General features: G+C 63.7%; 1 protein-coding gene across 1 annotated transcript; it reads right to left on the reverse strand.

Moving 5' to 3' along the window:
• Positions 1-2153: 2153 nt before the first annotated feature.
• On the reverse strand, positions 2154-26459 carry SPIRE2 (spire type actin nucleation factor 2). The gene is made up of 15 exons (XM_054570222.1): positions 26168-26459; positions 17762-17805; positions 13829-14191; positions 11322-11402; positions 11050-11214; positions 10311-10397; positions 9982-10105; positions 9719-9888; positions 8956-9151; positions 7754-7875; positions 6668-6802; positions 6068-6135; positions 3684-3711; positions 2923-3038; positions 2154-2656 (listed from the first exon to the last, which is right to left on the reverse strand). The coding sequence occupies exons 1-15, from the start codon at positions 26436-26438 to the stop codon at positions 2434-2436; spliced, it is 2193 nt and encodes a 730-aa protein (XP_054426197.1). The 5' UTR covers positions 26439-26459; the 3' UTR covers positions 2154-2433.
• Positions 26460-26760: the final 301 nt, after the last annotated feature.

Genomic DNA, 26760 nt, shown 5'->3' on the forward strand with positions numbered 1-26760 from the left:
TAAGTGCTGACTCCGACTAATATGTAGCTTAGAGATGAACACCGTGTTTTGAATGAGAATCCTAGGAACTAGTTTCAAAAGATACAGAAGCTGACCTTCAGGCATCCCAGCTCTGGGAGATGTGCTGACCTTCAAGCATGGAGCCAGAATGACGAGAAGCCAGGATGACACACGCCGGACCGTCACTTGTCTTATCGGAATGGACTGTGTTTGTTTGCATGCGGAGAACTTTACAACCCCCTTGCCAGATCTCTTTGTTCTGTTCCCCTCTCCCTGCTTATAAAAACCTCTGCCTCCCCTGAGAGGTGGAGACGGGCTTTGAGACGGAGCCCCCTCTTCCAGGTGGCCAGCCTCTGTGGGGTGACCACTTTCCTTTACACCAGCTCCTGCCTCTCAAGTATTGGCTTTCCTAGCGGCCGGCAGCCGGACCTGCGTTCGGCTACAGAAGGCCACTGGCAAGGACGGGGGTGTGAGCGCGGTCTGTCAGCCTGTGCTGGTCACTGGGATCTTAAACACTGCCCACAGGCTGGCCACTGGCTGCTGCCCCCAGCTCCCACAGCCTCAGCTGCCCCAGCCACTCCCCCAGAACCCCCTAGAAGCCCCCCGCCTGCAATCCACTCCTAAATAAAGGGTTATGCTCAGCACAGGAGGCTGTCCGGACACCACCTGCTGTCCATTCTGGTTGGGCAGAGCTAGGCTAGTGGGTGAACAGATCCTGTGTCACTTGCTGAGCAAGTGGTGTGACCACTTGGTACAGGCTTGGTCCCTCGCCTGTGGGTGGCCACTTGGGGAGCCTGAGGGGCCTGGAGCCACTTTCAAGACAGCTGTGTGGCCCCAGAGGGGCAACATCTGACCCCATCGGAGCGGCCCCTTCCCCAAAAAGGCACCTTGGGCGTGAGTCCCTGTACCACCGGATGTGTTAGAGGAAGTGACCTTTGTCGGGACCTCGGTCAGAGGAGGGAATGCGGGGCTCAGCTCGGTGAGCACGGCACAGCCTCTGGGCCTGCGGCTCTCGGGGGGCAAGCCCAGCAGCCCAGGGACAGCAGCACCAGTGACACCCTCTCCGCTCAGCCTGGCTGAACAGGGCGGGCGTTTGTTGTCTGTGGATGGTCCTCCCTTTCCAAGGCTTCCCATGTCCTCCTGTGGAATTGGCACGGTGGCAACGGTGCTCGCCCCCCCCCCCCCGCCGCCCTGGTGCCTTCCCCTTGCTGGCTGTGTGTCTGGGAGCAACTCCTTCCTGTCCTGCCCTCTCAATTTTAAGTAGGACCGGTACTGCCCCTGCCTGTGAAGCGCTCAGAACAAGGGCTGGGAGTTGGCTACTTGTACTGGCTGCAGTCACTTTGTGTAACTGAATGTCCTGGGCCCCAGCTGATGAGATCATTCTCCCCTGCCCGTGTTGCAAGTCACGTGCCTCGGGCCCCCTGGCAGGGCAGGCACTGGAGCCTGGTGCCCAGTAGGCCTGGGTTGAGGTCCCGGGAAAGCTGGGTACATCTTTAGCAAAATTCCTTTAACGCTTTGAGTCTGTTTCCTCGTCTGCAGGGTGGGATGACAACAGACGCCACCGCCCAGGCACCCGTGGGCAGGCAGGGCACACAGGCGCCCCTCCAGCCGCTGTCCCTAAGATCAGGGTGGAGGCGTCTCCACCCTGCAAACCCCAAAGAATCTGGGGGACGAGGGCCCCCAGCCTGGCCGGGGGCAGGCAGCCCTGCTGCCCCTGGGACCAAGGCGCCAGGTTATGAGGGGGGCGCGGAGAATGGCAGTGGGCATCTGACTCTGCCCCAGGGAGCCGCTGCCCCCTCAGAGCCCTACTTCAGCCCTCGGAGAAGACGCTCCCGGCGGTGGCTGGATGGCCGCTAGTTCACGCCCCGGACAGGAGACTGTGAGACCACCTTTATTAGGCCACGAGTGGCCGTGAATACAATACACATTAACAGGCCACTCCGGGTGACCAGGCCGGAAGCATTGCGGGGGCGTGGTGACGGGCGGGGCCTGAGCTCGGCCTCAGGCCTTCCGAGGGGAGGGCCCTGGGACAGCCGCCTGAGGAGGGATGGAGAGCAAACGGGGACAGTGTCTGCCCAGGTCCCCATCACCGCCCCACCCCCGTCAGCCCCCCACCCCCGTCCTGCCCCCGGGCTGCCTTCCTTTCCCTCCTGCGTGGCCCAGCCCATCCCAGGAAACCGCCTCCGGGGAGGGGCGGGAACTGAGCCTGATGGGGGTGGGGCCGGGGTTGTATATAAATATATAGGCTGTGTGTGTGTTATATAAATGTATCTATATATGTATATATGTACATGCACGCGCGGGAGGCCGCCGGCAGCGGCGCCCCGGGGTGAGGGCTTCCGGCCCGGTCCGGAACCGACCCGCCCCTCCCCAGAGGCCGGCCCCGAGGCCCCGGGAACAGGCTCCCACCGGGTGGCGCGGGTGGCAGGGCTGTCACTTAAAGTCGAGAGTCCAGGTGCTCGGCGCATAGAGGGACTGGGTCTGGCGGGCACGGCGAGGCGTGGCGTTGAGGGCGTCCACGCTCTTGCGGCTCGAACGCACCACGTCCGCCACGAAGCTGGTGCAGTCGCTGCACACGTCCTTCAAGACGCAGCCCTGCGTGTACATGTGCGGGAACTCCTCCTCCACGCTCTTCCACCTCGGCCCCTGCAGCGACCTGCGGCGGGGCGGGGCGTCAGAGAGGCCCCACCCCCTGCGTCAGGCGCGCAGGTTTTCGGAATGAACGTGCGGAGCGAAGCGCATCCGAGCAAAACCTCGCCTTCAGAACCCTGGGTCCTCACCGCCCGGCACGGTTTCGATGCCACGCTACTCAGCCCCCAGGGCCCTCCCCGGCATCTGCGTCCGGTTTCCTTGGGGCGTCCCAGCCAACAGAAAACCCCGCCCCCACCCAGGTTACCGTCAGCAAAGAGCAAAGGCACGCACTGGAAGGCGTCTCTCCTCTGCGTCGCAGGGGCCCTGGCAGCTGCCGCCCTCTGGGGACTCTCAAAGCCCAGCGTGTAGACGGGGATGTGTGCAAACTTCTTAGAAGGCATCTTCATCTGCGAACAGAGGCGTGTGGGCGGTCACAGGTTTCCCCAGAGGCAGCCCGGCACGCGGCCCCTGCAGCTGTCGGGCCCCGCCCGCACGCCTGGCGTCTGGAGGCACGGGCCCCTTGCACACCCGCGCAGCCACAGCGCTCACACGCAGGCACGGAGCGTGCCCGGCGCGCTTCACACCACGCAGGGCCCAGCATCGCGCCTGCAGGCAGCGGACGGGCAGGATGGGAAACCAGGGCCTGGAAACACCCGCACGAAAACCCTCCAAAGCAGACGCTTGTTTCTGCGCCGGCGGGAGCGGGGCGACACTTCTCCAGTCGTGGCCCATTGACCGCGGTGCACCCCTGTGTGTGCAGAGGCCTGAGCAGTTATGAAAAGACTCCAAACACTCCAGGACGTGGTAGGGGCAGAAGCTAGGACTTGGGGGGGGAAGGGAAAGCTTCTTGCCACCCTCCTGTTAACGTGGGATGTTTAAAAACAAAAACCAAAACCGCACAGTCTTGGACAGTGTAGGAACAGGCTCTGCCTGGAGGGAGGAGGTAGAGGCGGTGTCACCTGACGGGAGGCTGCAGAGTACCTAGGACCAGCCCCCCAGGCACCAGCGCACGGGACACACCTGTGGCCAGCCCAGACCCCACGGAGACTCACCTTCACGCTGCAGGACGTGCAGACGGCTCTGGAAGGGAAGAGGGGCACGTCAGCCGGAGGCAGCCCAGGAAGGAACAGCTGCTTCCTGGCAGGTGCCCCAGCAGCACACCTGCCGGTCAGCCCGCGCCTGCCTTCGCTGGGCCCCTGGTTACCTGGTGGTTTACTGTTTTGACTCTCAAATCTCATTTTCTTTTTCACTTGGTTCTACACCCAAAATACCCCTGCCCCTCGGGCTCTTTTCCGGAGCACCTGGTCTGGAGCCCTTGCTTACTGCTCTGGCTTGCGAGAGCCTGAGGCCGCTCAGCACAGCGACCCGGAGCCAGGGGACCGCGTGGGGTGGGGGGGGCTCAGGGTTAGGCCGTGGCTTTTTTTTTTTTTTTACCTCCCACACCCGGTTTCGGAAGTCAATGCTTTTTTTGGTAAAAATTCAAACATTAGAGTTGTAATTCAGACCACCCGGTCCTCTCCTCTAAAGCCCTGCCCTCAGAGCAGGCCCCGCGGGAGAGGCAGCCTCTGTTCTCCCGGCACACGCCTACAGGAGCAAAAACACACGTTTAGATGACAAAGACAGCAGCGCCTCACATACGCTGTTCTATGAAGATGGGTCAGGGGCTCCTCCACATTAGCACAAATTGTCCAAATTCATTTTTAAAAACAAGCAGCCGTGTTCTCTTGCATGGAGGTCGCACAGTTAATTTGCCGTCCACAAACGCCCGGGTTAATTTTATTTTCTCTCTGTGGTCCGTGAACACACGCTGTATGACTTGAGTCCTCCTACATTTCTGAGGTTTGTTCTGCGCCTCCGGACACGCTGTGCAGCAGGCGCCGCTCCGGGCGCACCTGGGGGGCGTGTGCTCGGCCGCTCTGTCCGCAGGGCGGTCAGACCCTCTGCAGCCTTGGCTGTTTTCTGCCCACAAGTTTTACCAGCTCTTGAGAGGAGGGCACTGAAGTCTCTAATCACAACTAGGCACTCACCTCTCTTCCATGTCTCTAACCTTTCTGAACATAAGAAATGCAGTTCAAAACTTTTAACATCCTTATCGGCTAATTTGTACCCCTGTGTCAGTTCTTCATGATTTCGATGATTTTTCTCATTATAGGTCATGTCCTCCAGCTTCTTGACATGCCTCATAATCTTTTATTGGATGCCAAGCATTTTCTCTTGCTGGGTGCTAGTTACTTTTTATTCTTATTTTTAAATTATAGTTTATTGATGATGCTATTGTAGTTCTCCCAATTTTTCCCCCTTGGCCCTCCTCCACCCAGCTCCCCTCCAACTCCCTGAGGCAACCCCCCACCTTTGTTCACGTTCATATGCACCTTTGCTCGTGTGCATATACGGTCTCTGGCTACTCTTTCTTTCCCAGGCTGTACTTTATTCACACCCCCATAACTATTCTCTAACGACATGTTTAACCCTCGTATTTAACCCTTGACCTTTCTGGAGCTCCACTCTGGGAAGCAGTTAAGATGCTTGCGAGCAGCCTGGCCCTTTCAGGTCTTGCGTTTGCGGTTTTTCAGGCCCAGGCAACGCTCAGCCGGGGCACTTATCGCCCGAGTGGCACGAGACCTGCCTGTGTCCCACTCGGTGGCCCACGAGTTACCTGCCCACCGCGGCTGTGGCTGGGGAGCTAACTACTGCGGGTGCTGTTCCTTTAAACCTTTAGGGGAGGGTCAGTAAGCTTTTTCTGCAAAGGGTTATATGGTGAATATTTTAGGTGTGGCTAAATGACTAATGTATAAAACTCTATTAATACAAAACAAGCAGTGGCCACGTCTGGCCCATGGGCTAGAGTTTGCCCGTCCCTGGTCTTTCAAAGCCTTCAGTAGTTTCCTCAGAGGTTGGTGTTGATCGACACCCCGTGGAGCACTCAGCGGGGGCCTCCTGCGTGTGGCGGAGGCCTGTTCTCTGGACAGCCCTCTCCTCTCTGGCGCCCTGGGGCCGGCGTCTCCGGGTTTCTCAGCCCAGCTCCTCGGCTCCAGGAGCTGGGCAGGCGCTGACTCGCGGCCTCGAAACTCGGGCAGTGGCAGCAGACCAACCTCACTTTCTTCTCCCCATGTGTTGCCTGATGGCCAATGTCTTCAAAACCATTGTTTTCTCTATTCTGGTTTTGGTTTTTGTTCTTGTTTTCTGGTTGTTTCAGGCAGAAGGTGCCTGTTACCCCGCCTTCACTGAAAGTGGGAGCCCCTTCGTTATTAGAATTAAAATTAAATTCAAAGTGCTCAATGCAGCTCCTTAGTTGCATTGGCCATGGTACAAGATGGGACACCTGCCCCCGCCCTCATCGCACGGGTTCGGTGGGCAGTGCTGGCCACAGGGCGCCCTACCTCCTCCTTCCCATGTGCACTCACAGCCAAGTGAACTCACCTTTCAGGAGACTCACCTTTTGCAAAAGAGACAGGTGGGTGGCCAGGAAAACAGCGGGAACTTGGTTCGGCAACAGCAGCAAATCTGTAAGAAAAGGCCTCGTAAAAAATCAAAACTATGAACACGAAAATGGTAATAAATTCACAACCATCAACAATTGAATCTAAAAAACAAACGAAGCGAACAACTAGCATAGGCGCAGACTCACAGAAACGGCGCTCACACGGAGGGCTGTCAGCTGGGAGGGGAGGGAGGAGAATGGGGAAGAGGTGCAGGGACTGAGAAGTACAGCCTGGTAGGTACAGCAGGGGCGGGGGAGGGTCACAACGGTACAGGAAGTGCAATAGCTCAAGAACCTATATGCACGACCCCGTGGACGTGAACTGGGGACGGGGAGCTTCCTGGAGGGAATGGAGGGTACAGGCTGGACGGGGGGAAAACTGGTCCAACTGCGATGACATAACCAATAAAATATATTTTTTGAAAGAGAGAGAACAGGCCTCATCGGAGCCCATTTTTGTCCAGAACTCACTGGGTCCGGCCCCGTCCTCCCTGCGCGCCCCCGCCCCAGGGCGCCTGTGCCTTGAGGGGCCGTCTGGGGCCCCGGCTGCCTCACCTTCCCCTTCTTCAGGCTGCTGAAGAGCTCCCTGTTCTGCAGGAACTTCTCCATCTCAGCCTTGACCAGCACGCGGCGCACGCCCATCACCTCCTCCACAGTCAGGGCCAGGCTCTCCGCCGGGTGGCTGAACTCCTGGGGGGGGGCAGGATGGGGCGGGGGTCGCAGCCCACTGAGCCCGCCTTCGCAGGCCTTTGGGGAGCCCCCTACAGTCCTCTCCCCTGAGGACCCTGTCGTCTTCCTGGCCTCAGGCTACCCCACCTGCCCAGCGGCTCCTGCAAGGCCGAGCCTGCAGCCCAGCCACCGCCCCCGAGACCAGACCCTCGGAAACTGTGGGAGACAACAAATGCTTGTGGCCTTCGCTGCAGCGCTCGGGGAGGGGGGGGGATTCTCCGAGCAGGGAGAGAGAACAAATGTGCGAGGCGGGGGAGGCACGGCCTTTTGTTGGGGGGGATATCGATAGCAACGCTGCCTTGCGTTCGCCCAGCACTTACACTTTTCAAAGCATTTTAACATCTGTCCTCGCTTGAGCCTCTTGCTAAAACGTCAAGGAAACAACACAGAGCACCCACTGATGTCTGCACGTGCCAGCCAGGTGCCCACGCGGTAAAATCCCACCCTGAAGCTCAGGCCGAAGTATCAGCAAATGTCAGACCAAATGTCATAGCTGACAAAACCAAGGTGCAGGGAGAGCCCGCAGTGCCGTGGATGAGCTGAGGGCGCCGCACCCCGGAATAGCGCTCCCGGTCCCGTCGGGGAGCCTTTACGGCACAGGGTCTCTCCAGTGTCCCAAGCACAGAGCTGGGATTCCGCGGGCCGGCGGCCGGGTAGGGGCGGCGGGGGTGAGGCGGGGGGGCGGGCCAAGGTCCTTCCCTCTCCCCTTCCAGGGGCCGCAGCGCCCAGAACGCCCAGCAGGGGGCGGCAGAGCCCCATCTCCTCTCGCCATCCAGCGCGGCGCAGCACAGGGCAGCCGCGGCAGACGCCGCTGCGGTCGCCCGCTTGGAGCCTTGTCCTGCGCAGGGGTGAAGCTGAGCACTCGAGAGGCACCCGCCCCAGCCACCCTGGACAACAATGCCCCTCGCTCACCAGCCACAGGTGATTGGCGTCTGCAGCGGCGGAGGCCTCTGGCCTGCCTCCTGCTGAGCTCGAGTCGCTGTGGCGGGAGGCGCTGGGATCAGCCTGGGACTGGACGCTCACAGGGGAGGGACCTGCAGGCAGAGTCCGGAGGCCCCGTCAGAGCAGCCCGGCCAAACGCCCAGGGGACAGGGGAGATGGCCTGCCAGGCAGCAGGGCCAGGGGGCAGCTTCACGGGGCGGCAGGGTGACCAAGCGGAAGGGCGAGCAGAGAGCATGTCACCCACGTCACAGGCCCATGCCGCGCAGCAGGCCCGAGGGACCCCCGCAGGGGTCTGAGCCCCACGAATGAGCCAACGTCGGGGGCCCCATGGCAGCCACAGTGCGGGCCGCACAGGACCTCCCTGCTCTGAGGCCGCACTCCTGCCTTCATCCTGGGACCAGGGGGACTGGGGGGGGGCGGGGGGGGAGCAGGGGGGCCGAAGGCAGACGGGCCTCTACCACGGGTCTCTCAGCCTTCCGGACGGCTGGCGGGGACAGCGAGGACGCGCCGGCCTGGCTGGGGCCTCTTCGCCTCGGAAAGCGAGTCACAGCTCCCAAATGGGCCCGCCCTGAAAGTGGCCACAGGCCGCGCGGCCTGGAGGGCAGAGCAGGCGGCCTGGCCAGGTCTGGCGGGCTGACAGCCCGCTGTCCCGCTGGCCCTTGCAAAGGCGGGACTAAGGGTGGGCCCGCCCTCGTGATGGCCATGGGGGAGGGGACTCTTGAGAAGCAGGGGCGACATCAGGCTCCAGGTGGCGTGTCTGGTCACTGTGGGCCATTTCCATCGAGAGCAGCAAGACTAGAAGGACCTGTCCATCACCTGCCCACGACCCATCCGTCGGTCTGTCATGCCTCCTGCCACCGTCGTCTGTCCGTCTGTCCGGCTTTCCTTCTGAATACTGGCACGCTACTGTCATTATTTCTGGGCGATGGGATTGTGGGGATTTTTTAACAGTTTTTCAAAAGTGTTTTACAATGAACACAGATCACTAAGTTTTCAAGTTAAACAAGTGGGGTACGCCTGCCTGAGCCGATGTGGGCAGTCTGAGCTTGGACTTTGAACAGGGTGAGCTCCCCATACCCTGCAGGTGCTCCTGCTCTGGAACCTGGGGACCCAGGCCACGGGACAGGGCGCCCACGGGACAGGGCGCCCACGGGACAGGGCACGGGGACGGCACTTGCCCTGCTCCTGGGCGCCAGGTCGGCACGTGTGCAGGCTTCCCGCGCGGGCCCGGGGCGGCTCCACGCCCGCCGGGGGCTGAGAGGCCGGCTGCAGGCCAGAGGCCCCCTCTGCCCGGAGCTGGACGAGGTCGTGCTCTGAGAAAGAGCGGTCCCGCTTCAGCGTCACCTCCCCACACGGAGACTCCTCCTCCTGCGGACACAGCAGACCAGCCCTCCCCTCATGACTCCGCCCCCAGCACCTCCTGCCCATCCCTGCACCCGGCCACGCAGGCCATGGGCCACCCTCCCTCCGCTGCCCGGTCTGACTGTTCTCTGGGTAGTGGAAGGCAAGTGCCCCCCCAACCAAACCGTTCCCTGCAGCCTCTAGAAAGCCCTGGAGAGCACAGGTCCGGCAACAGGTGCAGCCCCCTGAGACCACCACCCGGGCTGCCCGGCTCAGTGCCAGCGAGGGCCGGCAGGGAGCCACGTTCAGACACGCTGGCTTTTCACATCTCCCGGGGGCTGCGTAGCCTCCCAGCCTCAAGGTGACAGCCCTTTTTGTGCTATGGGAACAGGGGTCTCCAGGCCATGGCCCCTGTCACCCTCTGATCCCCGCTTGTGCCCAGGGCAGGACACCAGCGTCCGCAGAGGGCGTGGCCAGAGGCCCTGAGCAGCGGTGGCTGGAGGCTGCGCCTGGATTTGCTCAGCCCCTCCTCACTTCCCCGCCCCTCCCACTCCTCCCTCCCTGGCATCTGCTCAGGGTCCCCTGCGGCCTGACCTCCGACGTGTTCATCTCCTCCATCTCGGCCAACGTGGGCGCCTTCAGCAGGACCCGGGGCCGCGGGCGCTGGGCACAGCTCCCGGCCTCTGTGAGGGACAGGTCGATGCAGGAAGTGGACTTGACATCCCCAGAGCAGGCGTTGAGGATGCAGGGCAGCGAGCCGAACCCTGGAGGGACAGGCAGGAGGTGAGGGAGGGGGTAGGGGTTGGAGGGGCGGAAGGGTGGAGGGGATGGGAAGGAAAGGGGCCCCCCTCGCTCACCGCGGCCACCCCAGCGCTCGGCCCCCACCGGGCGCAGCCTCCGTTCCTGTTTGATCTCCTCCAGGATCTTCTCGTGCAGGGTCCTCTGCTTCTGGGGCAGGGGGCGGAGCCTTCTCTCCGAGACCTGCAAGGGTGCAGCAATGCAGGGTAGGAGGGCGGGGGGGTGTTGGGGGGGCACAAGAGAGTTGGGGAGACCCACCAGAAGCCCGCACAGCAGGGAGCAGATGGGCGTCCACTGAGCTCCTGGGGGGCCCCTCCCTCGGCAAGAGCTCCAGGCTGCCCCCCACCCAGTGGGAGGCAGAGGGCAGGTGTTGCTGAGGAGCTAGTACCTGCTTCAGGGGAGGCCGGGAGCGGATGAAGTCCAGGATGAGTTCGTGGGCGTCCTTCTTCACCCTGGGAGGGATGTCCCCATCGACCTGTGGGAGGGCAGGGGGACCCAGGGCCTGAGACTCCCCAGCGCTGTTGGCTGGGGTGGCCTTGGGAGGAGGTCCCCCCGCCCTGAGCAGGGCCCGGCCCTCACACCCTCCTGTGTGGCACCCCCAGGTGATCCCTCATGCAAAACGGGGGGGCGGGGTGGTCAGGAGAACGAGAGGAGCTCCCACACTTAAAATTCTTAGACCGAGCCCTGCCTGGGGTGGCTCAGCGGGTCGGGCAGCGTTCATCCCGCAAAGCGAAGGGTCCCCAGTTTGATTCCAGGTCAGGACACGTGCCTGGGTTGGGGGTTCGGTCCCCAAACAGGGCGCTTCCAAGAGGCAACTGACTGGTTTCTCTGTCACACTGATGTTTCTCTCCCTCTCCCTTCCCTACCCTCTCTCTAAAACTAGATAAATAAAATCTTTTTAAAAAGAAAATGAATTCCTTAGGGCAGTGACGGCACCCGGCAGGGCCACCGGAGCCTCGCACTGGGCAGTCCCGGGGCCTCAGCTCCAGACCCTCACCCTCCAGCGCAGCCACATCCCCGCTCCCTGCCCCCGGCGCGCTGCGTCCCCAGCGCGACCCCGCGAGCCCGGGCCTCACCGCCGACTCCCGTGGGACCCGGCAGGGCGGCCGGCGGCGGCGCCCACTCACCATGACCTTGCGCAGCTTGTAGTTCCTGGCGCGGATGTCCTGCATCAGCATCTCAAAGGGGGTCAGCTGGAACTCGGTGGGCAGCGGGTTGAACTCCTGCTCCTGCACCTTCTTGAGCTTCACGCCGTGGCGGAGCTCCCGCATGAGCTGCACCCAGAGCCGGGCCTGGGCGCCGGGGTGGGGGAAGAGGGCCCTTAGTCCCGGCAGGGCTCCCAGGCCAGGCCCCCCCAGGCGCGGGTGCTCGGGGCCCCGGGGAGGGGGCCGCGTCTTACCCAGTCCGTGTGCCCCAGGTTGTCAAGCTCTGCCAGGGGCTGCTCCGCCTGTGGCTCGTCCTCCCGGAGCTTCTGCAGCATCTGCCGGGGCAGGGGACAATGGTGGGCGGCAGCGTGGGGTGTGGGCGCCTGCCGGGGCGTTCGCCGGGGCCCTGTCCTCGCCACGTGGGCTCCTATCCCACCAGCGAAACAAGGGCTCGGCTTGGGGACTCAGAGCAATGGCTGGGGACCCTGAGCCTTCGGCCGGGGGACCACACGGGCCACGTCACGTCCCATCGCCACCTCTGGCAGCTTCCCCCGGGCCAGTAGCTCCCACGGAGAACCTTCTCTCACCTGACCGACGGCCCCCGATGCGGCGCGGGGCCCTCCACGCAGGGCTCGGAGCCCCGCTCGCTCACGTTGTCCCTCAGGCCTCAGCCACCCTCAGGGACGCCTCTCCTAGCCTCTCCCCTCGGGACACCCGGGCCACCTCTCCGCACACCACATGGACCCAGCTGCAGTTCTACATTTATCTATCTGCTTCTTTGACTGCTGTCTGTACTGTGGGCTCCGGGAGGCCAGGCCGCGTGTTCTGTGGTTTTTCCCTCACGCTGGCATTCCTGTCTCCCGCCACACAAGTGGCACAGGCCAGGTCTTCCATGGTGGTTGGATGGATGGATGGATGGGGGATGGGGGGTGGGGGGTGAGGGCGTGAGTTACTCGGCAAGTCCTGGGAAACAGTCATGGGCATGTATTTTACGAGCTGGGAAGAACGCCACCATCGCGGCCGGGGCCCGAGGAGGTCCCGGGGGCTGTCAGGCGGCGGCCGTGCTGGGGACTCGGGAGGGAGCTGCCGGGTCTGCTGCCTCCACTGTCCTGGGCGTCACAGCAGCTGGGGCGTCTGTTCTCACCGACCCCCCCCAGAAGCACCTGCCCTTTAGCACACAGCCTCCCCCCTCCCTTCTAAGACAGAACCGGTTTCCCTGGCTGTAGCCCCAAGCTACTTGCCAAACTGCTTTGGAACGCTCTAGAAAGCACTGCCAAGTCTCTGAGAAGCACAAAGTGTGTGATTCTAAAAATAGACCTGTGTGTGACCTGGTGGTCCCTGTGGGCAACGGCAGTGAAGGTGCATCTCCTGTCCTTCCTGGAGCCGGGACGCTGTCCCCAAGGGCCGCCTGCCCCCGCGCCTGCCAGGCCTGCCCCGCCAAGGGCCCCCCCCCCACTCCGCCGCCAGCTCCCGGGCCCTCTGGTGGGCCCACTGCCGGAAGCCCAGAGCTTCGTGCTAAAGAAAAGGCTTCTGTCGTCTGGGTCAGGAGTCGATCTAGCAACAGAACAAAGGTTCAGCACCCGCTCATTGGAGCACTACAAGGACATCTCCAAGGCGCGGCGGAGGGGTGCGAAGGGATCAGCGGGGGGAGGCCAGCAGGGGCCGAGGCCCCGACCCCCTTGGGCCCCCGCCTGGGCTGCAGACAGGGGCCAGAGGCTCAGGCGGCGACTCTGGCTTGTCCTGCGCTGAGTCCCGGGCATTCATTGGCCAGGACAACCCTGAGAGCCTGCTCCTGCCAGCGCGTCGCACACGCTGCCCGGAGCGCTTCTTGGTGGGAGGCAAAGGGACAGCACCCGTCCCGGGCCAGGGTGGAACCGGGGGCCAGTGCTGGCTAGTCCCAAAAATACCATCTTCTGCCGCTCATGCAAGAGAGGGAAGCTTTCGTCCCCAACTTCTCCAGCCTGTGAGCTGCTGACAGGAGGCAGGGGTCCCTGTGAGCCGAGACCCCCATTTCAAGGAAACCGCAGTTTCCTCCAAGGCGGAGGCTGGGAGAGGGGAGGGGCAGGCTGTTCGCTCCCGGCTGAGACCCCCAAGGGGCGAGGAGCCGCCGAGAGCCAGCGTAGGCCCCAGCTCTCCCTGGACCGGCTGTGACCCAGGGCCAGGGACACAGTCCCTCGGAGCCGCCAATGCTCCTCTGTAAAAGGGGGGGGAGCAACATCGCATCACCAGCAGCAGATGCCTGGGCAAGTGTCCCTCGCCTCACTGCCACCGCCCACACCGAGCGCCTCTGTGGGCCCCAGGCTGCAGGGAGCCGGGCTGCCGCCTTTGGCGTCCTGTCTGCAGATGGAACCAGCAGCTGCCCAGGTCAGCGGGAGGCAGGAGGAAGGGCACCGGGGAGGTTAGCGACGCGAGAGGCCGCAGGAGCGGGGTCCCGGGGCCCAGAGGCTGCCAGGCTTTGATGTAGCTCTATGAGCCTCAGCTCCCTCCTGTGCAAAACGGGGTAAGAAGGTGTGAGGGGCCCCTTAAACCTGCGGAGGCTCAGGACAGCGCCCAGAGGGGATTTCCACGCCCTGCTGGACAGACAGGTCAGAGCAACCCACACCCCGAGGGGGAACAGGCAGCCAGGCCCTAACCATCCTGCACCCCAGGCAGCACCTGGGTCCCTGCTGCCTTCTCCTGCGACCCCTCCACTGGCTCACGTGAGACCCGCCCCTCGGCGAGCTCCGCCCCACCCCGCCCTCCTCGCGCCGGCCTGGCTCACCTCCTTGGCCTCCCGGACCCGGGCGAGGAAGGCGCGCAGCTCCAGCGTCTCCACGAAGAGCGCGCGGCAGACCGCCTGGTAGTGGGCCTGGGCGCCGCGCGGGTCGGTCAGGCGCGCCGCGCACAGCCGCATCGCCTGCGCGAAGGTGCGCACCGCGCGAGGGCTGCCCTCCGCCTCCTCCTCCTCCTCGGGGCCCACGTAGCCCTCGTCCGCCGCCCCGCAGCCGCTGTCCTCGTCCTCACAGTCGCTGTTGGCCATCAGGTCGATGAGCTGCTCCAGCTGCGGGCTCAGCTCCCGCTCCTCGCTCTCGTCCAGCCCCCAGTCCAGTGCGCGGTACACGGCGAAGCCCAGCGACTGCACCATCTGCGGGACAGGGCCAGGCGGCACCGCCGGGAGCCTGAGTGACAGGCCCCGAAGGTGCAAAGGAGACAGCCAGCGGCCGGCCACAGGGGCACCGTGAGACCACCGGAGCAGGGCCTCACCGCAAAGCCACTGCCGAGGACACTGGCCAGTTCTCACCGTCAACCAGGCATCTACCACGCGGCTGCAACTCCTCGCCCAGATATTTAGCCATGAGAACGGTTCTGGGAGGCCCACAGCACCCACCCCCGGAACATCCGCACACCTTCCACGGCGGATGGCACACAAACGTGGCCCGTCCTCCCAGCGGAACCGGGCAGCTGTTCAAAGGCTCCAACCGCTCCCGGACCCCAGTGTCTCACGCCCTAAACTCATCGATGGGGGTCAGCCCCACCCAGCCCCAACCAGCCCAAGGCCTCCGCACTGCCTGGGTCCCTTTGCATAAAACTCAAGGCAACATAAGTCTCATCTGTAGCCACAAAATGCCGCTCAGGGTGCCAAGCGGGGCTGGGACGGGGACTGGGTGGGACAGGGACTTTGGGCGATGGACGAGGCCGTGTCCGCGCGGTGAGGTGGGAGATGCCTTCGTGGGGACGTGTGGAACCCGAGTGTAAAGTATACCCCAATAAACTTGATTACAAATGCCAGAGACACCCTAGTGAAATGTTACCTTTCAATGTAACATAATCCTACATTGTAAATCTGAGGAGAAAGGCCAGCATACCCCACACACGCTGCTGGGACAAACCGCTTAGCTATGCGCGACAAAACCTGACAGCCGGGCTCATCAAAAGGTGACCTCCTCATGTAAGTATTTTAAACTGCATGTAAATCTCAAGGTGTGTAAATGTAGCCTAAGAGAGAAAAACCTAAGAAATAACCGCACCTGCGTAGGGGGAGGGGCGTGGGGGGAGCTTCTGGGGGAAGAAGCCTTGGTTCTGGTTGTATCCACAACGCCGTTCTGTTTGCTGCGTAGAGGCTTGAAATTCTCCTTAAGTTTCTTTAAAGTGCATTGGCACATTAGAGATCTGTGAGTCTTACAGTCAAGAGATGTCTTGACGCAGCAGCCCTCGGTTTTCCTGGGCAGGGCACCCACTTTCACGGCCACGAGCAATGCCCGCAGAGCGGGAGCTCCGCGGGGGCACCCTGTGTCCATGTACCGCCCGCACCCAACAGCCCCCGCCCGACAGGGAGGCAGCCCCGGGGGCGCGGAGGACCGGCGGGACGCTGCTCCCCGCGTGCACAGCGCTCGGTGCGTGCGTGCACGCACGTTTCAAATGGCTCCCCTGTTTTCCCTTTACATCAGTGACACAGGAGACGCGCACGGAGGACCCCAGCTCTGCTGTGTGAGGCGCTGTGCTCGCGGCCGCCTCGCCTCGCCAGCACGCACCAGGTGACCGCTCGGGTCAGGGGCAGGGCACAGGGGCACGTGTCCGGTCCCTTCACTGCAGCCAGCAACTGGCCGAGCAGGGGCGAGACTCCGGTCTGTCCGTGGCCTGTGCTGACGGCTGCGTGACGGCGGGCAGAGCCACGCGCGCGCCCTCGCCGGCACCGTCCCCTCCCCCGCCGCCTGGCCTCCGAGGCCCCGGCCTCTCCTCTCCTCCTGCGGTCCTGCCACCTGGGACAGGTGGTGAGCACCAGCCTCGGGCAGGGGACAGGGTGTAAGAACAGGGCTCTCTGTCCTTCAGACACGCCTTAGAAAACCCCTGGACCTGGAGCAGCTTGGGAGTCGGCCCGGCTCGGGGGACTGGTGGGAAGAGAAGGCCCAGCCCGTCCTGGGAGGCTGACTCATCTCTGCGGAAGGCCCAGCCAGGGCCACACCCTGGGACCCTGGGTCCAAGGGCACAGCCCCAGGCCTAAAGGCTGCTGGCGCCTGACAGGTAACCTCAGGGCCAGGGGCCCCAGGGCAGGGGGCTAAGAGCCCCCCGTGCCCTCCAGGAGACTGGGCAGGCAGGAGCGCCGTTCACACAGACCCCCATCAAGTCTAGGCCCAGACACGATGCCGGAAGGAGATGGCAGGAAAATAAAACCTCAGGGCCAGTCTGGGTCTGCCCCGCAGGCCCTGCAGGTGGCTCTGGCCAGGTCTGCCCAGTGGAGCCTGCTCTGCCACATGGGCAGGACAGACAGACAGGTGGACCCGGAAAGCGCCCTCCCGCCAGCGAGCACAGCACCAGCCTCTGTGCCTCTCCCTCCCTGTCCAGGCCGCTGGCCTCTGCGAGCTCCGCATCAGTGAGAGGGTTAACGCCACGCAAGCTTCTTATCTGATAGCTGCTCCTGAAAGCCTCTGTGTGCCCCACACAACTGGATGGCTGGTGCTTGCTCTTCCATAAGGAGAAATCTGGGCAGCTGGCCAGAATCCCAGGACCTGCAGCCCTGCCTTTGGGCGGAGGGCCAGCCTGGGGCCAGCCCGGGAAAGAACCTCGGACGAAGGAGCTGAGGTCCTACCATGGAGCCGTAGCAAGCATCTAGGGCACAGGACAAGTTCCCTGGCCACATTTCCCGGGGTGGGCTCTCAGGTTAATGCACGGGCTTCCAGGCACAACCGCCCAGACTGGAGGCCCCCCCACGAGGTCCTCGGTACAGAGCTCGGAAGCTGGTCACGGCAGGGCTCCTGCACCGCGGGAGGCGTGGACGCTGGGCGCAGCCATGCGGCCATGAGGCAGGGCAGTGTCCCTGGGCCGTAGGCAGATAAATTCCAGGAAGTTATGAGCAGTGAAGGGACCAGCAACCACGCAAAGCAACGAAGATGGGTCTTGAGAACACACCGTTGTTTTTCCCTCCCCAACGTCCAAAAAACTACACAGGGTGGGGCAACAGTAGGGTTACAGTTCTTTGTGTGGAAAATAATACAAAAAATGATTCATAACAATCCAAGCATAAACACTTAGCACTCACAGCGGTAAGCCCGCCTTGGCCAGCCCAGCACCCGCTCCCAGCACCGCGGGCACTGTTTGCTCGGCCGAGGGGGCTGACCCTGAGGTTGTTAAGAGTGGCCTGCAGCTTTGGGATGGTTTTACTATTGTTTTTAAATCCTCCACAACAGATGAGAGAGCCTCTTCCGGCCTGTGCTCACTGCCCCCCTCCCCCCCGCCCTCGGTATAGCCTGTGTTTAGTATATAAATGTGTATTTGCATAGACCTTTTTTTAAAAAAGGCGGTGGAATGATAAACATCAAATTCAGGACAAGTCACTCTGGGGGCAGGGGAGCAGGAGACACAGGGGTCTGAGTTCTGGGTGGGGTGGGGGTTGCCAGGCATTGCTCAGTGGGCTGGCTTCCTCTGCGCCCCCACACCTTGCCCACACTGTGTGCCCAGAGGCGACCCCGTGGAAGGATGGGGGTCAGGTACCATCGCTTCTCCCTCCCCTTTGGGGCCTGGAGGCTCATGGGGCCCAGACCACCCAAGGGGGCTCTCCCCTCCCCCACCCACCCTCCGGCCAGGATTGCTTCGCCAGCTCCCAGCAATTAAGCCCTTGGAGAACCTTATCCTGTCCTGCCCCACAGAAACAATGGTATAATGATACATGTAAGTTATAATATGTGTCAAGTAAACTTAAAAATTGTTTTAAAAGTACCTGGGCTTCTGAGCTGGCTGGTGACACCACCATGGTTGCGGGCTCTGCAAGAGAGAACAGGGGTTGCGTCAGGGCGTGCCTTGCCCCGCAGACCTGAAGAAGGCGGCCACCTAGCCACCCTCCACCCCGGGAACAGACGGCACAGCCCCGGACCCTCCGTCACAGCACCGGGAAGCTCACAGTGGGCCCAGCCTCCAGCTCCTCAGACCCACGCCTGCAAGCCCCCGCTGCAGGGTGCGCGCCTGGGGGCGGGGCCCTGGGAGCGACGCAGGCCTGGCCCCGTTGGGAGGACCCGCACGCAGAGCCCCAGCCACTGGGCGGGCTAAGCCGGCGTCGGCCCCCACTCCGGATCTGGGGGTTCCGCCGACGGCCAGCACCGCGTCAGAGCCAGACCCCCCAGAAGCCCAGGTGCAAACCTGGCCCTGTGTATTGTATTAGCTTCTCACGGAGCATGGCACTGAGGGAGCATGTGGACGGGTAGCCACTCCGGCGACCCCTATACACCCCGCGAGGTGGGTGCTTCTGGTACCCACCTCAGAGGTGAGGACACAGAGGTGCAGAGGGCTGGACTCGCTGGCCCCACGGTGTCACAGGTAGCATGGGGCGGTGCAGGGGGACCCAGATTCCGCTCCAACGGCTCCTGAGCCTGCCCCCAGGGCCCCCCAAGGTGCCGGGCTGGGTGAGCCGGACCCAGCGCCCCACCCCCACCCCGAGCCCCGCAGCCTCCCCTGAGCTCAGCGGGCAGCGCTGCCTGCGGAGTGATCTCCAGCTGCCTCACATTCCTTCTGGAATGAGGTGGGGCATAAAGACACGACCATGAAACTGTCTGCTAAGTGAACCTGGTCACATGAATATTCTCAAAATGCCACCAAGCTCCGGGAAGATTGCCGAGATACGGGACTTCGCGCTGCCTGGCCATGAGACTCGTGGAAAGTACCCGGCCCAGGATCAGCGGGCTCCAGCGAGCAGCCCGCTGGGTACCGCGGAAGTTCACGCCAGCGACTGGGTGGGGGCCGTGGGAGAAACCAGGCTCAGAACAGAGGTGCTTCTTGGGACAGACCAGTGCCTCAAACTATCCCGATGACCAGGAAGGGGTGCAGCCAGCCTTCAGCCTGCTCGGCTGGAAGCTTTCCGGTCAGAATAATTTTAATGTTCTTGTCGCTGGCTGAAATAGTTCAGATGTTAACAAAAGCACTTGCGAGTCTAACTGTATATCGAGCTGCAAGAACTTGGGCAGTCTCGGGTTTGGGTGGGCAAGCTGCCCCTCTGTGAGGTCTGGGGCGCTGGAGGCTGTGCCCGCCTCTCTGCAGGGCCCTTTGACATGGTTTATCAAGGCTTCAGCCCACGCCGCCACCTCAGGAGCTCTGGGCCATGACTCCCTCTTCACAGATGAGGACACTAAGGTTCAGGCAGATTGAGAAACGTACCCAAGATCATAGAGCTAAAAAATGGCTGGGCTGGGACCCCCCACACCAAGCACTGCCAGACCCCTAAGTCTCCCCTCCCAGTCCACCTGGACACCCAGGTATACCTGAGTGGAACCGCCACAGCTCGTGACCAACGTGGTCACATAGCACTGTGCCAAGTGCCATTTGCTCCTTTAGAAAACCGTGCCAGGGAGGGCAGAGGGCCCAGGCAGAGGCAGGTGCAGGCAGCGGGACCGCGGGACGCATGCCGCATTGGGGTGGTGCTGGGACCAGGAACCAGGACACCGGTGCCCTCCGGACGGGACCTCTGTCCCGCCGGGGACAGGATGTGCTGGGGAAGGAGGCCTCCCAGTTTCTTTTGTACGAAAAAACAAACGCGGAGAAATCAAGAAGCTCCTGAGTTTTCTTTGAAGTGATCCTCTGCCGTAGCAGAAAAGATGGGAGATTTCATCTGTGAGGACTCTGCAGCCTGGGGTCCCCTGGAGCAGCTTCAGGCAGAAGTGCTTCCAGGACCTGCCCAGCAGGTGGGGGGTAGGAGGGGGGTCCCCGGCAGCCTCGGCCCCCACCTGCCCGGGGCGGGGTGGAGTGAGGGGCACGCTCAGGCCGGGGTCCTACCCGCCTCTGCCACCGCGGCTGTGACCCTGGGGTCTGCAGGCAGAGAGGGCACCTGCCCAACCTCATCACAGAACACGCGAGGCACGAGAGCCGACACCACCCCGCGAGGACGTGGAGAGTGGGACCCGCCTGGTAACAGCAGTGACGGGACCCCCAGGGCCTCCTGCCCGGGGCTGCTCAGGCCGGGGGTCAGGGCGACGAATGGCCAGAAGGAGACCCCGCGCATCTGGCACGAGGCCGGCCCCAGGCGGGGCCACACTAGGCTCCACGGGCGGGGCCCCCCTGGGTCTTAAGTACTGACAGTCGCTGAAGACTAAAGGGCAGAGGGGCCTCCCAAGCCCGGGGGGCTCCTGCCCCTCACGTCTCAGGCTTGGAGCGGCCGTGCGGCCGCACAGCAGGGGGAAGACCAAGGCCCACCCATTCGGGCTGTGGGATGTGGTCCCCGCTCAGTGCTGGTGGGCAGGACAACCGCCCCACAGGTGGCCGCCGGCCACGCCTCTCAGAATTGCACCCGCCCACCTCCGGGCACGACCCCTAACGACCACTCACGGCCGCGTCCCTCCTCCCAGCGAAACTCTGCAAACGCTCGGTGGACGTGTCCACACGGGGGCCACCGGAAGGACGGAGGTGCCCTCTGTAGTGAGATGAGCGGAGGCCGCCTTTGAGGACGGTAGCAGAGGCAGCCCCGCCTTGCAGGGCATGTGCACTGCGCCTCCTGCAGAGCTTCCTGAACTGTGCGTGACCGCGAGCGAAGCCACAGTGTCCCCTCCTTGCGCACCACTCAGAGCCGGGGGTCGGCGGGAAAACAGAGCCCGGAGTCAGACAACCCATGCGTGGTGGGGCAGCTCACTGACTTTCCCAGAACCTCCTCTTATAAAACAGGGCTTCACCCACCGCACAGGTTATTGGGAAGATTAAACAAATACACGCCGAGAGTCTCGTGTCCAGTAAGCTGTCAATAAACGCTTAGTTTCATCATCAGGAAACTAATTTTACAACGTAAGTCTCGGGGAGTGAGCTGGTGAAGGCAGGGAGGGGAGACGCCCGCTCGAAACCACGGAACTGGTGTGTTTGTTTAGCAAACACAGAGAGCTCTTTGGGTCAAAGGCGGCCCCCACTTCCTTTCCGCCACCGCCTCAGGGTGGCTGAGATCACAGTCACCCACAGGGTTCCCTCCCTGCGAGCCAGAACCCCGGGCACCAGGAGCCGAGTGAATGCCGGCGGGAGCAGGGGCCGGGATGGGGAGATGCGTGCGGGCCAGCGCGGCCCACACCCGAGGCGGTACACACGCAGCCTCTGCGCCTCCACCGAGCGCCGGCGCCCCTGCTCCCAGGGAGCCTCCACACCCAGCCCCCACCAGGCGTCTCTGGGACAAACCCAGGGAGGCCCCACTGATGGTCACAGCAGACGGGCAGCGGCCCAGACGTGACAGTTCCAATGGCCTGTCCTTCTGCTCGGCCGAGGACGGCTCCCTGGAGCTTCCCAAGCGGGTTGAGGGGACTCTCTCCTCTGGCTCGCTGTTGCCCCACAGAGCAGCCGGGAGACGGGGGGACATGCCCGAGGCTACCGGGCGGAGAGTCAGCCCCTGCTCGACGGGGTCTCCAGACCACGGCCAGTCCCCCTCCCTGACAGCTGAGTCGCCTGGTACTGGAGGTGTTCCAGCAACAGCGGGGGGCCCCTTCTTAAGGTGTGGCCCCGGGGACCGCCACCCAGGACACTAGTGGCCCCAGAGCGGGACCTGGGACCTGCTGCCTCAGCATCGGGGGAACCTGTCAGACGTGCATGTCCGCAGGCCCGCTCCCGGCCGAGACGGCAAGGGTCCCCTGGCTCAACACGCCCACCGGCGCGAAAACCGCCCCCGGAAAGCGGTGGGACTGCAGTTCCAGGGCCAGGTTCTGCCGATGCTGCCAAGGAGGAAGTGCCACCCCCCAGGGCTCCCCTCCACGGTGGCCCCGGCCTGTCCCCGTCCCCGTCCCAGGGCCCACACTCAGGGCCTGCGACCCTGCCGGAGACCCGGGCAGCAGAGGAAGCGAGGGCGCAACACCTCACCTCTGACAGCGAGTGTGAAGTAGCCCGTGTGGTAATTTGTCACCGTGGCCCCAGGGAAACACGCACACCCTGCTTTCAAACTGCCCCACCGACTCCCACTATCTGTGCCTGCGACGCCAGGGCCCTTGAAGGGGACAGATGTGCCGGCACTGAACGGACGCGGTGCCAGGCGGAGGTGGGGACAGCGAGGGCCCTTCCTCCCGGTGCCCTGGCCCCCGCAGGCTGACCTGCCCGGTCACTGGGAGTCTCCTCCAGGCGGCCTCCCTGCAGGCCAGGCCCCTCTGAGCGGCCCAACGGGATCCAGGGGAAACCCAGAGTCTTCCTGCAGCCGATACTCACGGGCACGTTTGCTCAAATGCCCACATCCCCAGACCAGACCAACCAGTGCCACAGTGCTGCCTTTGTGGGGCCACTGGTCGCGGGAGCGGGGGCGGGGTGGCAAGGCCAGGGCCCCGAAGGCGGCAGGAGGGCTGGAGTGGTGCCCGCCATGAGCCAAATCTCAAGGTGTACAGCGGCCCCAGGGACCCCTTCTCAAGAGCTGAAGCCTCTCCTGAGAGCACAGGGCAGGGCCCGCACACGGCGGGTGGGCAGGTAGTCCAGCTGAGGTGGCCACGCGGGCTGAGCGTCTCCTGGGGGCGCCCGTGCCGGAGAGCAAGGCCTGCCAGGGACTGCGCTCCTGTGAGGCCACCCCTGCTCAGGCTCAGAGGCGAGACTAAGCCGGGAATGCGATCAGCAAACACACCCAGCTCAGCCACAGCCAGGGGGGCCCTTCCCAGCGCCCGCACCTCCCCCACACACTGCGGCCCGGCCCTCGGCACGTGGGCCACCCCGGCCCCCTGCCCGCGCCCTGAGCTCTGACAGGGGAGCTGCGTGTCCTCCAGATGGAGGGCGTTGTACGTCGTCGAGAAGTGTGCACAGGGGGCAGCAGCCCACCCTGGTCAGGGCTTGCGTGTGTGACCCTGCACCCACGTGTCCGCGCCCGTGTGCATCTGTGTCTGTGTGACACTGTGCGTCTGTGTGTGTTCGTGTGCGCGCACGAGGCAGCACATGGACCCAGGGTAGAGGTAGGCTCCCTGCCGATGTCCCCTGGCCCGCCTCCCACCACCCCAGCACAGGCCGCCTCACCCCAGTCCAGGGAGGAGTGGGGGGGCCAGGGAGGTGCCCAGCCCGCTCTGCAGCACAGCTCGGCCTCCAGCCTCGGGGCTGCAGGGAACGGAGTGGGAAGGCGGCTTCCGGCCCCGCGGGGCTCACGACACAGGGGTGCCCAGCACAGCGCAGGGCAGGCGGAGCGTCTGAGCCTGGAGAGCCCTGCGTCCACGCAGTGCAGGCTGCACAGGGGCGGCCTGCAGGAGCTCACCCTGGAGACCGCGGAGCTGGAGGGTCGGCTGCCTCAGACCCGCAGGCAGGGAGGAAGGATGTGCAGGAGGGGCCTGGCGGGGCCGGTGCCCCCGGCAGACGGGTCATGTGAGGCACCCAAGCGTCGAAGAGGGAGCCTGGAAAAACTTTTAGCATCAAAACACACCAAAATAAACCCAGGGAAGTGTGGCAGTGCATAAATCAGCAGAAGCAGAATGGAGGCACAGGGGGAGAAAAGGGGCGAGGGGCGGGTGGCCGCGAGGACACCGGCCGCAGCCGTGGGCGCCCAGGGCCTGGGAGAAGGACGCTTCCCCAGCAGACGCAGGCCACGAAGGCGGGGGTCTCTCCATCCCAGTGGCAGCCAGGCGCCGCATCAGGTGGACAAATGCCACTGAACGCACTGCGGATCCCGGTCCCTGACCGCGCTGCGCTGGGGACCGGGCCGTCTCGGGCACCGGCTCGACACAGGGGCCTGGGGAGCTCCTGCCTCGGTCCCAGACACGGGAGCCTCTCCTCTCGGCAGGCTCGGCCACGGCCTCCGACAAATACCCTCACATGGTAACGCATTTCCATTTTCCCAGTTTTGAGAAGAGGGGCTCCCAAGCGTTATGAAGAAGTCTCCCAACCAAAGATGAGGATGGGGCTTCTGGTCAGCTCCCCCACCCAACGGGAGGGGGCCGGGCCCCAGCCGGCATGCGGGGCACTGTTAGGCCTTCCCGCAAGGATGGCGGAGGTGGAGTTCTGCGGCTGATTGCAAACATTTACTTATCCAGAGAATGTTTCCCTCATTGCTATTTACGGGAGAAATACCCACGCAGTTTCTAAGGCACTGACTAATCACCCCGCAGGCCCCTCGAACTCTGGGGAGACACCTCTGGCAGACAGTTGGTCTAAAGTTCCAGCTGATTCATGGAAGGTCAACAAGGACAGAAAAGAAAGTTTAGGTAATCCATTTCCCTTAATCTTGAAAAGGCAGCAAGTCATAACCTCATCCACCTTTATGAGACATGTTTATGAACAGAAGCCAAAGATCATAACAACTGGAAAACTCAAAATTGGGCTCCCTGATGTCATAGGCTGGTCCCGCCCCACAAAGCTCACTCAGCATAGGGTGGTTACATGTGATCTTTGAACCCCAGCCTGGATTTCCAGTCGAGGATTTCTAGTCGAGCTGTGAACGTGCGGACAGCAGGAAATGCTGCTGGGTCTGCAGTGACCAGAGGGAGGGGCCGATATGTCCCCGGGGGCTGGTGCAGTGGCCAGCCCCTGACCAGCACCTGCTCGGCATGCCTCAGAGGGCACCAGCGAGAAACACAGTGTGACCCCTCAGCACCAGAGGGTCAGGGTGCATCTCTGTCCTAACCAGCTGCTAGGATTGGGGGCAAACTACTTACCACTCTGTGCCTCAGTTTCCCCATCTTTAAAAGCAGAGCAGTGCCAGGAGCCAGACCTGGGCTACGTTGTCTCCCAGGGTGGGGAGGGCCCGAGGGATGGAGTTTTAATCAGGAACATGCAGCCTCAGGAGAAACAGCCTTTGCGAATATCTAACTGCAGGCCCCGCAGGCCAGAGGAGGTGTGGGGCGCGCGTCCCCTGGCCCATCTTGGAGGGCAGCGTGCTGAACGCCGTGCCCCAGCCCTGCCTCCGCCCGTGGGGCCTTGTGAGCCTGAGCCGCCGCTCCCCGAGAGTAAAATGGGGGCACCACTCGCATGCCAACTCTTACAGTTCTCACTTATCAAATATATCAGTGCTTTCTGTGCAAATTAAAACAGCTGACACGGGTCCCACAGCAGAGGGGGTGGAAGCAGTGCCAGGGATGAGCGGGGGGCACTCAGCCATGGTTCCAGGGCAGGGGCAGCAGGACCCCCGCCCCCGTTGCCAGAGCAGCTGCGCCTTCCCTGGCTGTGCCCTGGTCCACCGGTCCTCTCTGACGCCTGCCTGCAAGGATCCCGCACACCCACAGCCCTGGGCTGGAGCGGGCCCAGCCTCCTCCAGCTCACACACCCCTCTGCGCTCCCCACCGGCATCAGCTGTGGGGTAGCTGCTCCCGCGCTCTGGGCTGCACTCGGTTCCCCGGGGAGAAAACAACTTTTTTCTTAAAGAAGCAAAAGTCACCAAACTCACCGTGCTAAATAGACTTCAAATACCTTTCAAGGGCTTAATTATCGGTTCTTATTGATGATCAAGAGCAGAAAAATTAAGCAAGTTGTCTCCTAAGTATTATACATTATCCCTGCTTTTTACTCAACGTAGGGCGCCAGGAAGGGGGGAGGCAATTCAGCAGGAATTTCAGGGACGCCCAGCCCCTCCTCCTCTCTCCCTGCACCCACGACAAAGACCCCAAGAGGACATTTGTTCCTTTCCTGCGCAGGGCACCGGCGCCACAAGGGTTCCCCAGCGTGAATCCCTGGGAGGCAGAGGCTAGAGCCTGAAGGCTGAGGGTCGGAGCGGGAGGACCAGCCTGGGGCCGGCGGGGGGGCGGGGGGGCGGGGGGGGGAAGGCGGGGGGCGGGGCTCAGTCCCCCCAGGCAGGCGCTCAGCGCCAGGCCAGAGCTCCTGTCCTCTGAGGGCAACGTGCTCAGCTGCAGGCAGTCCCCTAAAGCACCTGGCCTGAGGTTACGAGGCGGGTTCCCGATTGAGGGGACAGGGAGGGAGGTCCCCGTCTCAGTAGAGTGGGGAGCGGAGTGGGGGGTGTTGGCTGCCAAGCCGGAGAAGACAGGGCCGAGAAGGGCCTTCCGGTCCCGCGGAGAGAGAAGGCGGAGAGGGCTCAGAAAGGGACGCCGGGTCCCGCAGAGACAGGGTGGGGAAGGGGAGCGCGCACCCGACCGGGGAGGAGAGAGGGAGGGAAGGGGCAGGGGTCGCCGCCGCTCCCCAGGACGGACGCCGAGCCGGCCCCTCGGGCCCCCGCCCCCCGGCCCGCCTGCGCCGCCCGAGCGCCCAGCCACACCCCCGCCGGCCTCACCCTCCGCGCCGGGCTCCAGCCGCGCGCCGACCGAGCCGTCCCTGCGCAGGAGGATGTCCGCCGTGTCCCGGATGCGCCGCCGGCCGCCCGGCGCGCCCCGCAGCCCGCGGCAGCACTGGAAGCACACGGCCCACGCCTGCTCTTCGTTGATGGGTTGCTCGTACGCCTTCAGCACCTCCTCCAGGGACAGCTCCCACGGCTCCGGCAGCCCGCCGCCCGCCGCCCGCTCCGCGGCTGCCGCGCCCGCGTCGCAGCCGCCGGCCCGGGCCATGGCCGCCCCATCATCGCCCGCTGCGCGCCCGACCGGTTTCCATAACAGCCGCGCCGGGGCAGCCGACGCACCCGCCGAGCGCGGGGGGCGGGTCCCGCGCCTCCGGCCGCTGCTTTGTCATCCTCGGCGGCCCCGCCCCGAGCGCGCGGCGCAGGTGAGCGCGGGGAGGGAGGGCCGCGACTGGGAGGGGCTCCGGGGAAAAGGGCGCCAGGGGCGCGGGCCCGGGGCGGGGGCGGCGCACGGCCGCGGTAGGGGGTTGGAAGCGGGGGGGTGGGGGAGGCGGGGAGGGGCGCGCGGGGCCGGGCCGAGGGGAGGCGGGCGC

Source organism: Pteronotus mesoamericanus, unplaced genomic scaffold (genome assembly GCF_021234165.1).
Source record: "Pteronotus mesoamericanus isolate MK-2021 breed Mesoamerican mustached bat unplaced genomic scaffold, CSHL_Meso_final contig_202, whole genome shotgun sequence".
NCBI lineage: Eukaryota > Metazoa > Chordata > Mammalia > Chiroptera > Mormoopidae > Pteronotus > Pteronotus mesoamericanus.

Coding starts and splice junctions, on each gene's coding strand:
- SPIRE2 (XM_054570222.1), bottom strand. CDS start 26,438: ATGGCCCGGGCCGGCGGCTGCGACGCGGGCGCGGCAGCCGCGGAGCGG. Junction 17,806..26,167: donor GCTGGAGCCCGGCGCGGAGG/GTGAGGCCGGCG, acceptor TCTCTCTTGCAG/AGCCCGCAACCATGGTGGTG. Junction 11,403..13,828: donor GGGTCCGGGAGGCCAAGGAG/GTGAGCCAGGCC, acceptor CTGCCCCGGCAG/ATGCTGCAGAAGCTCCGGGA.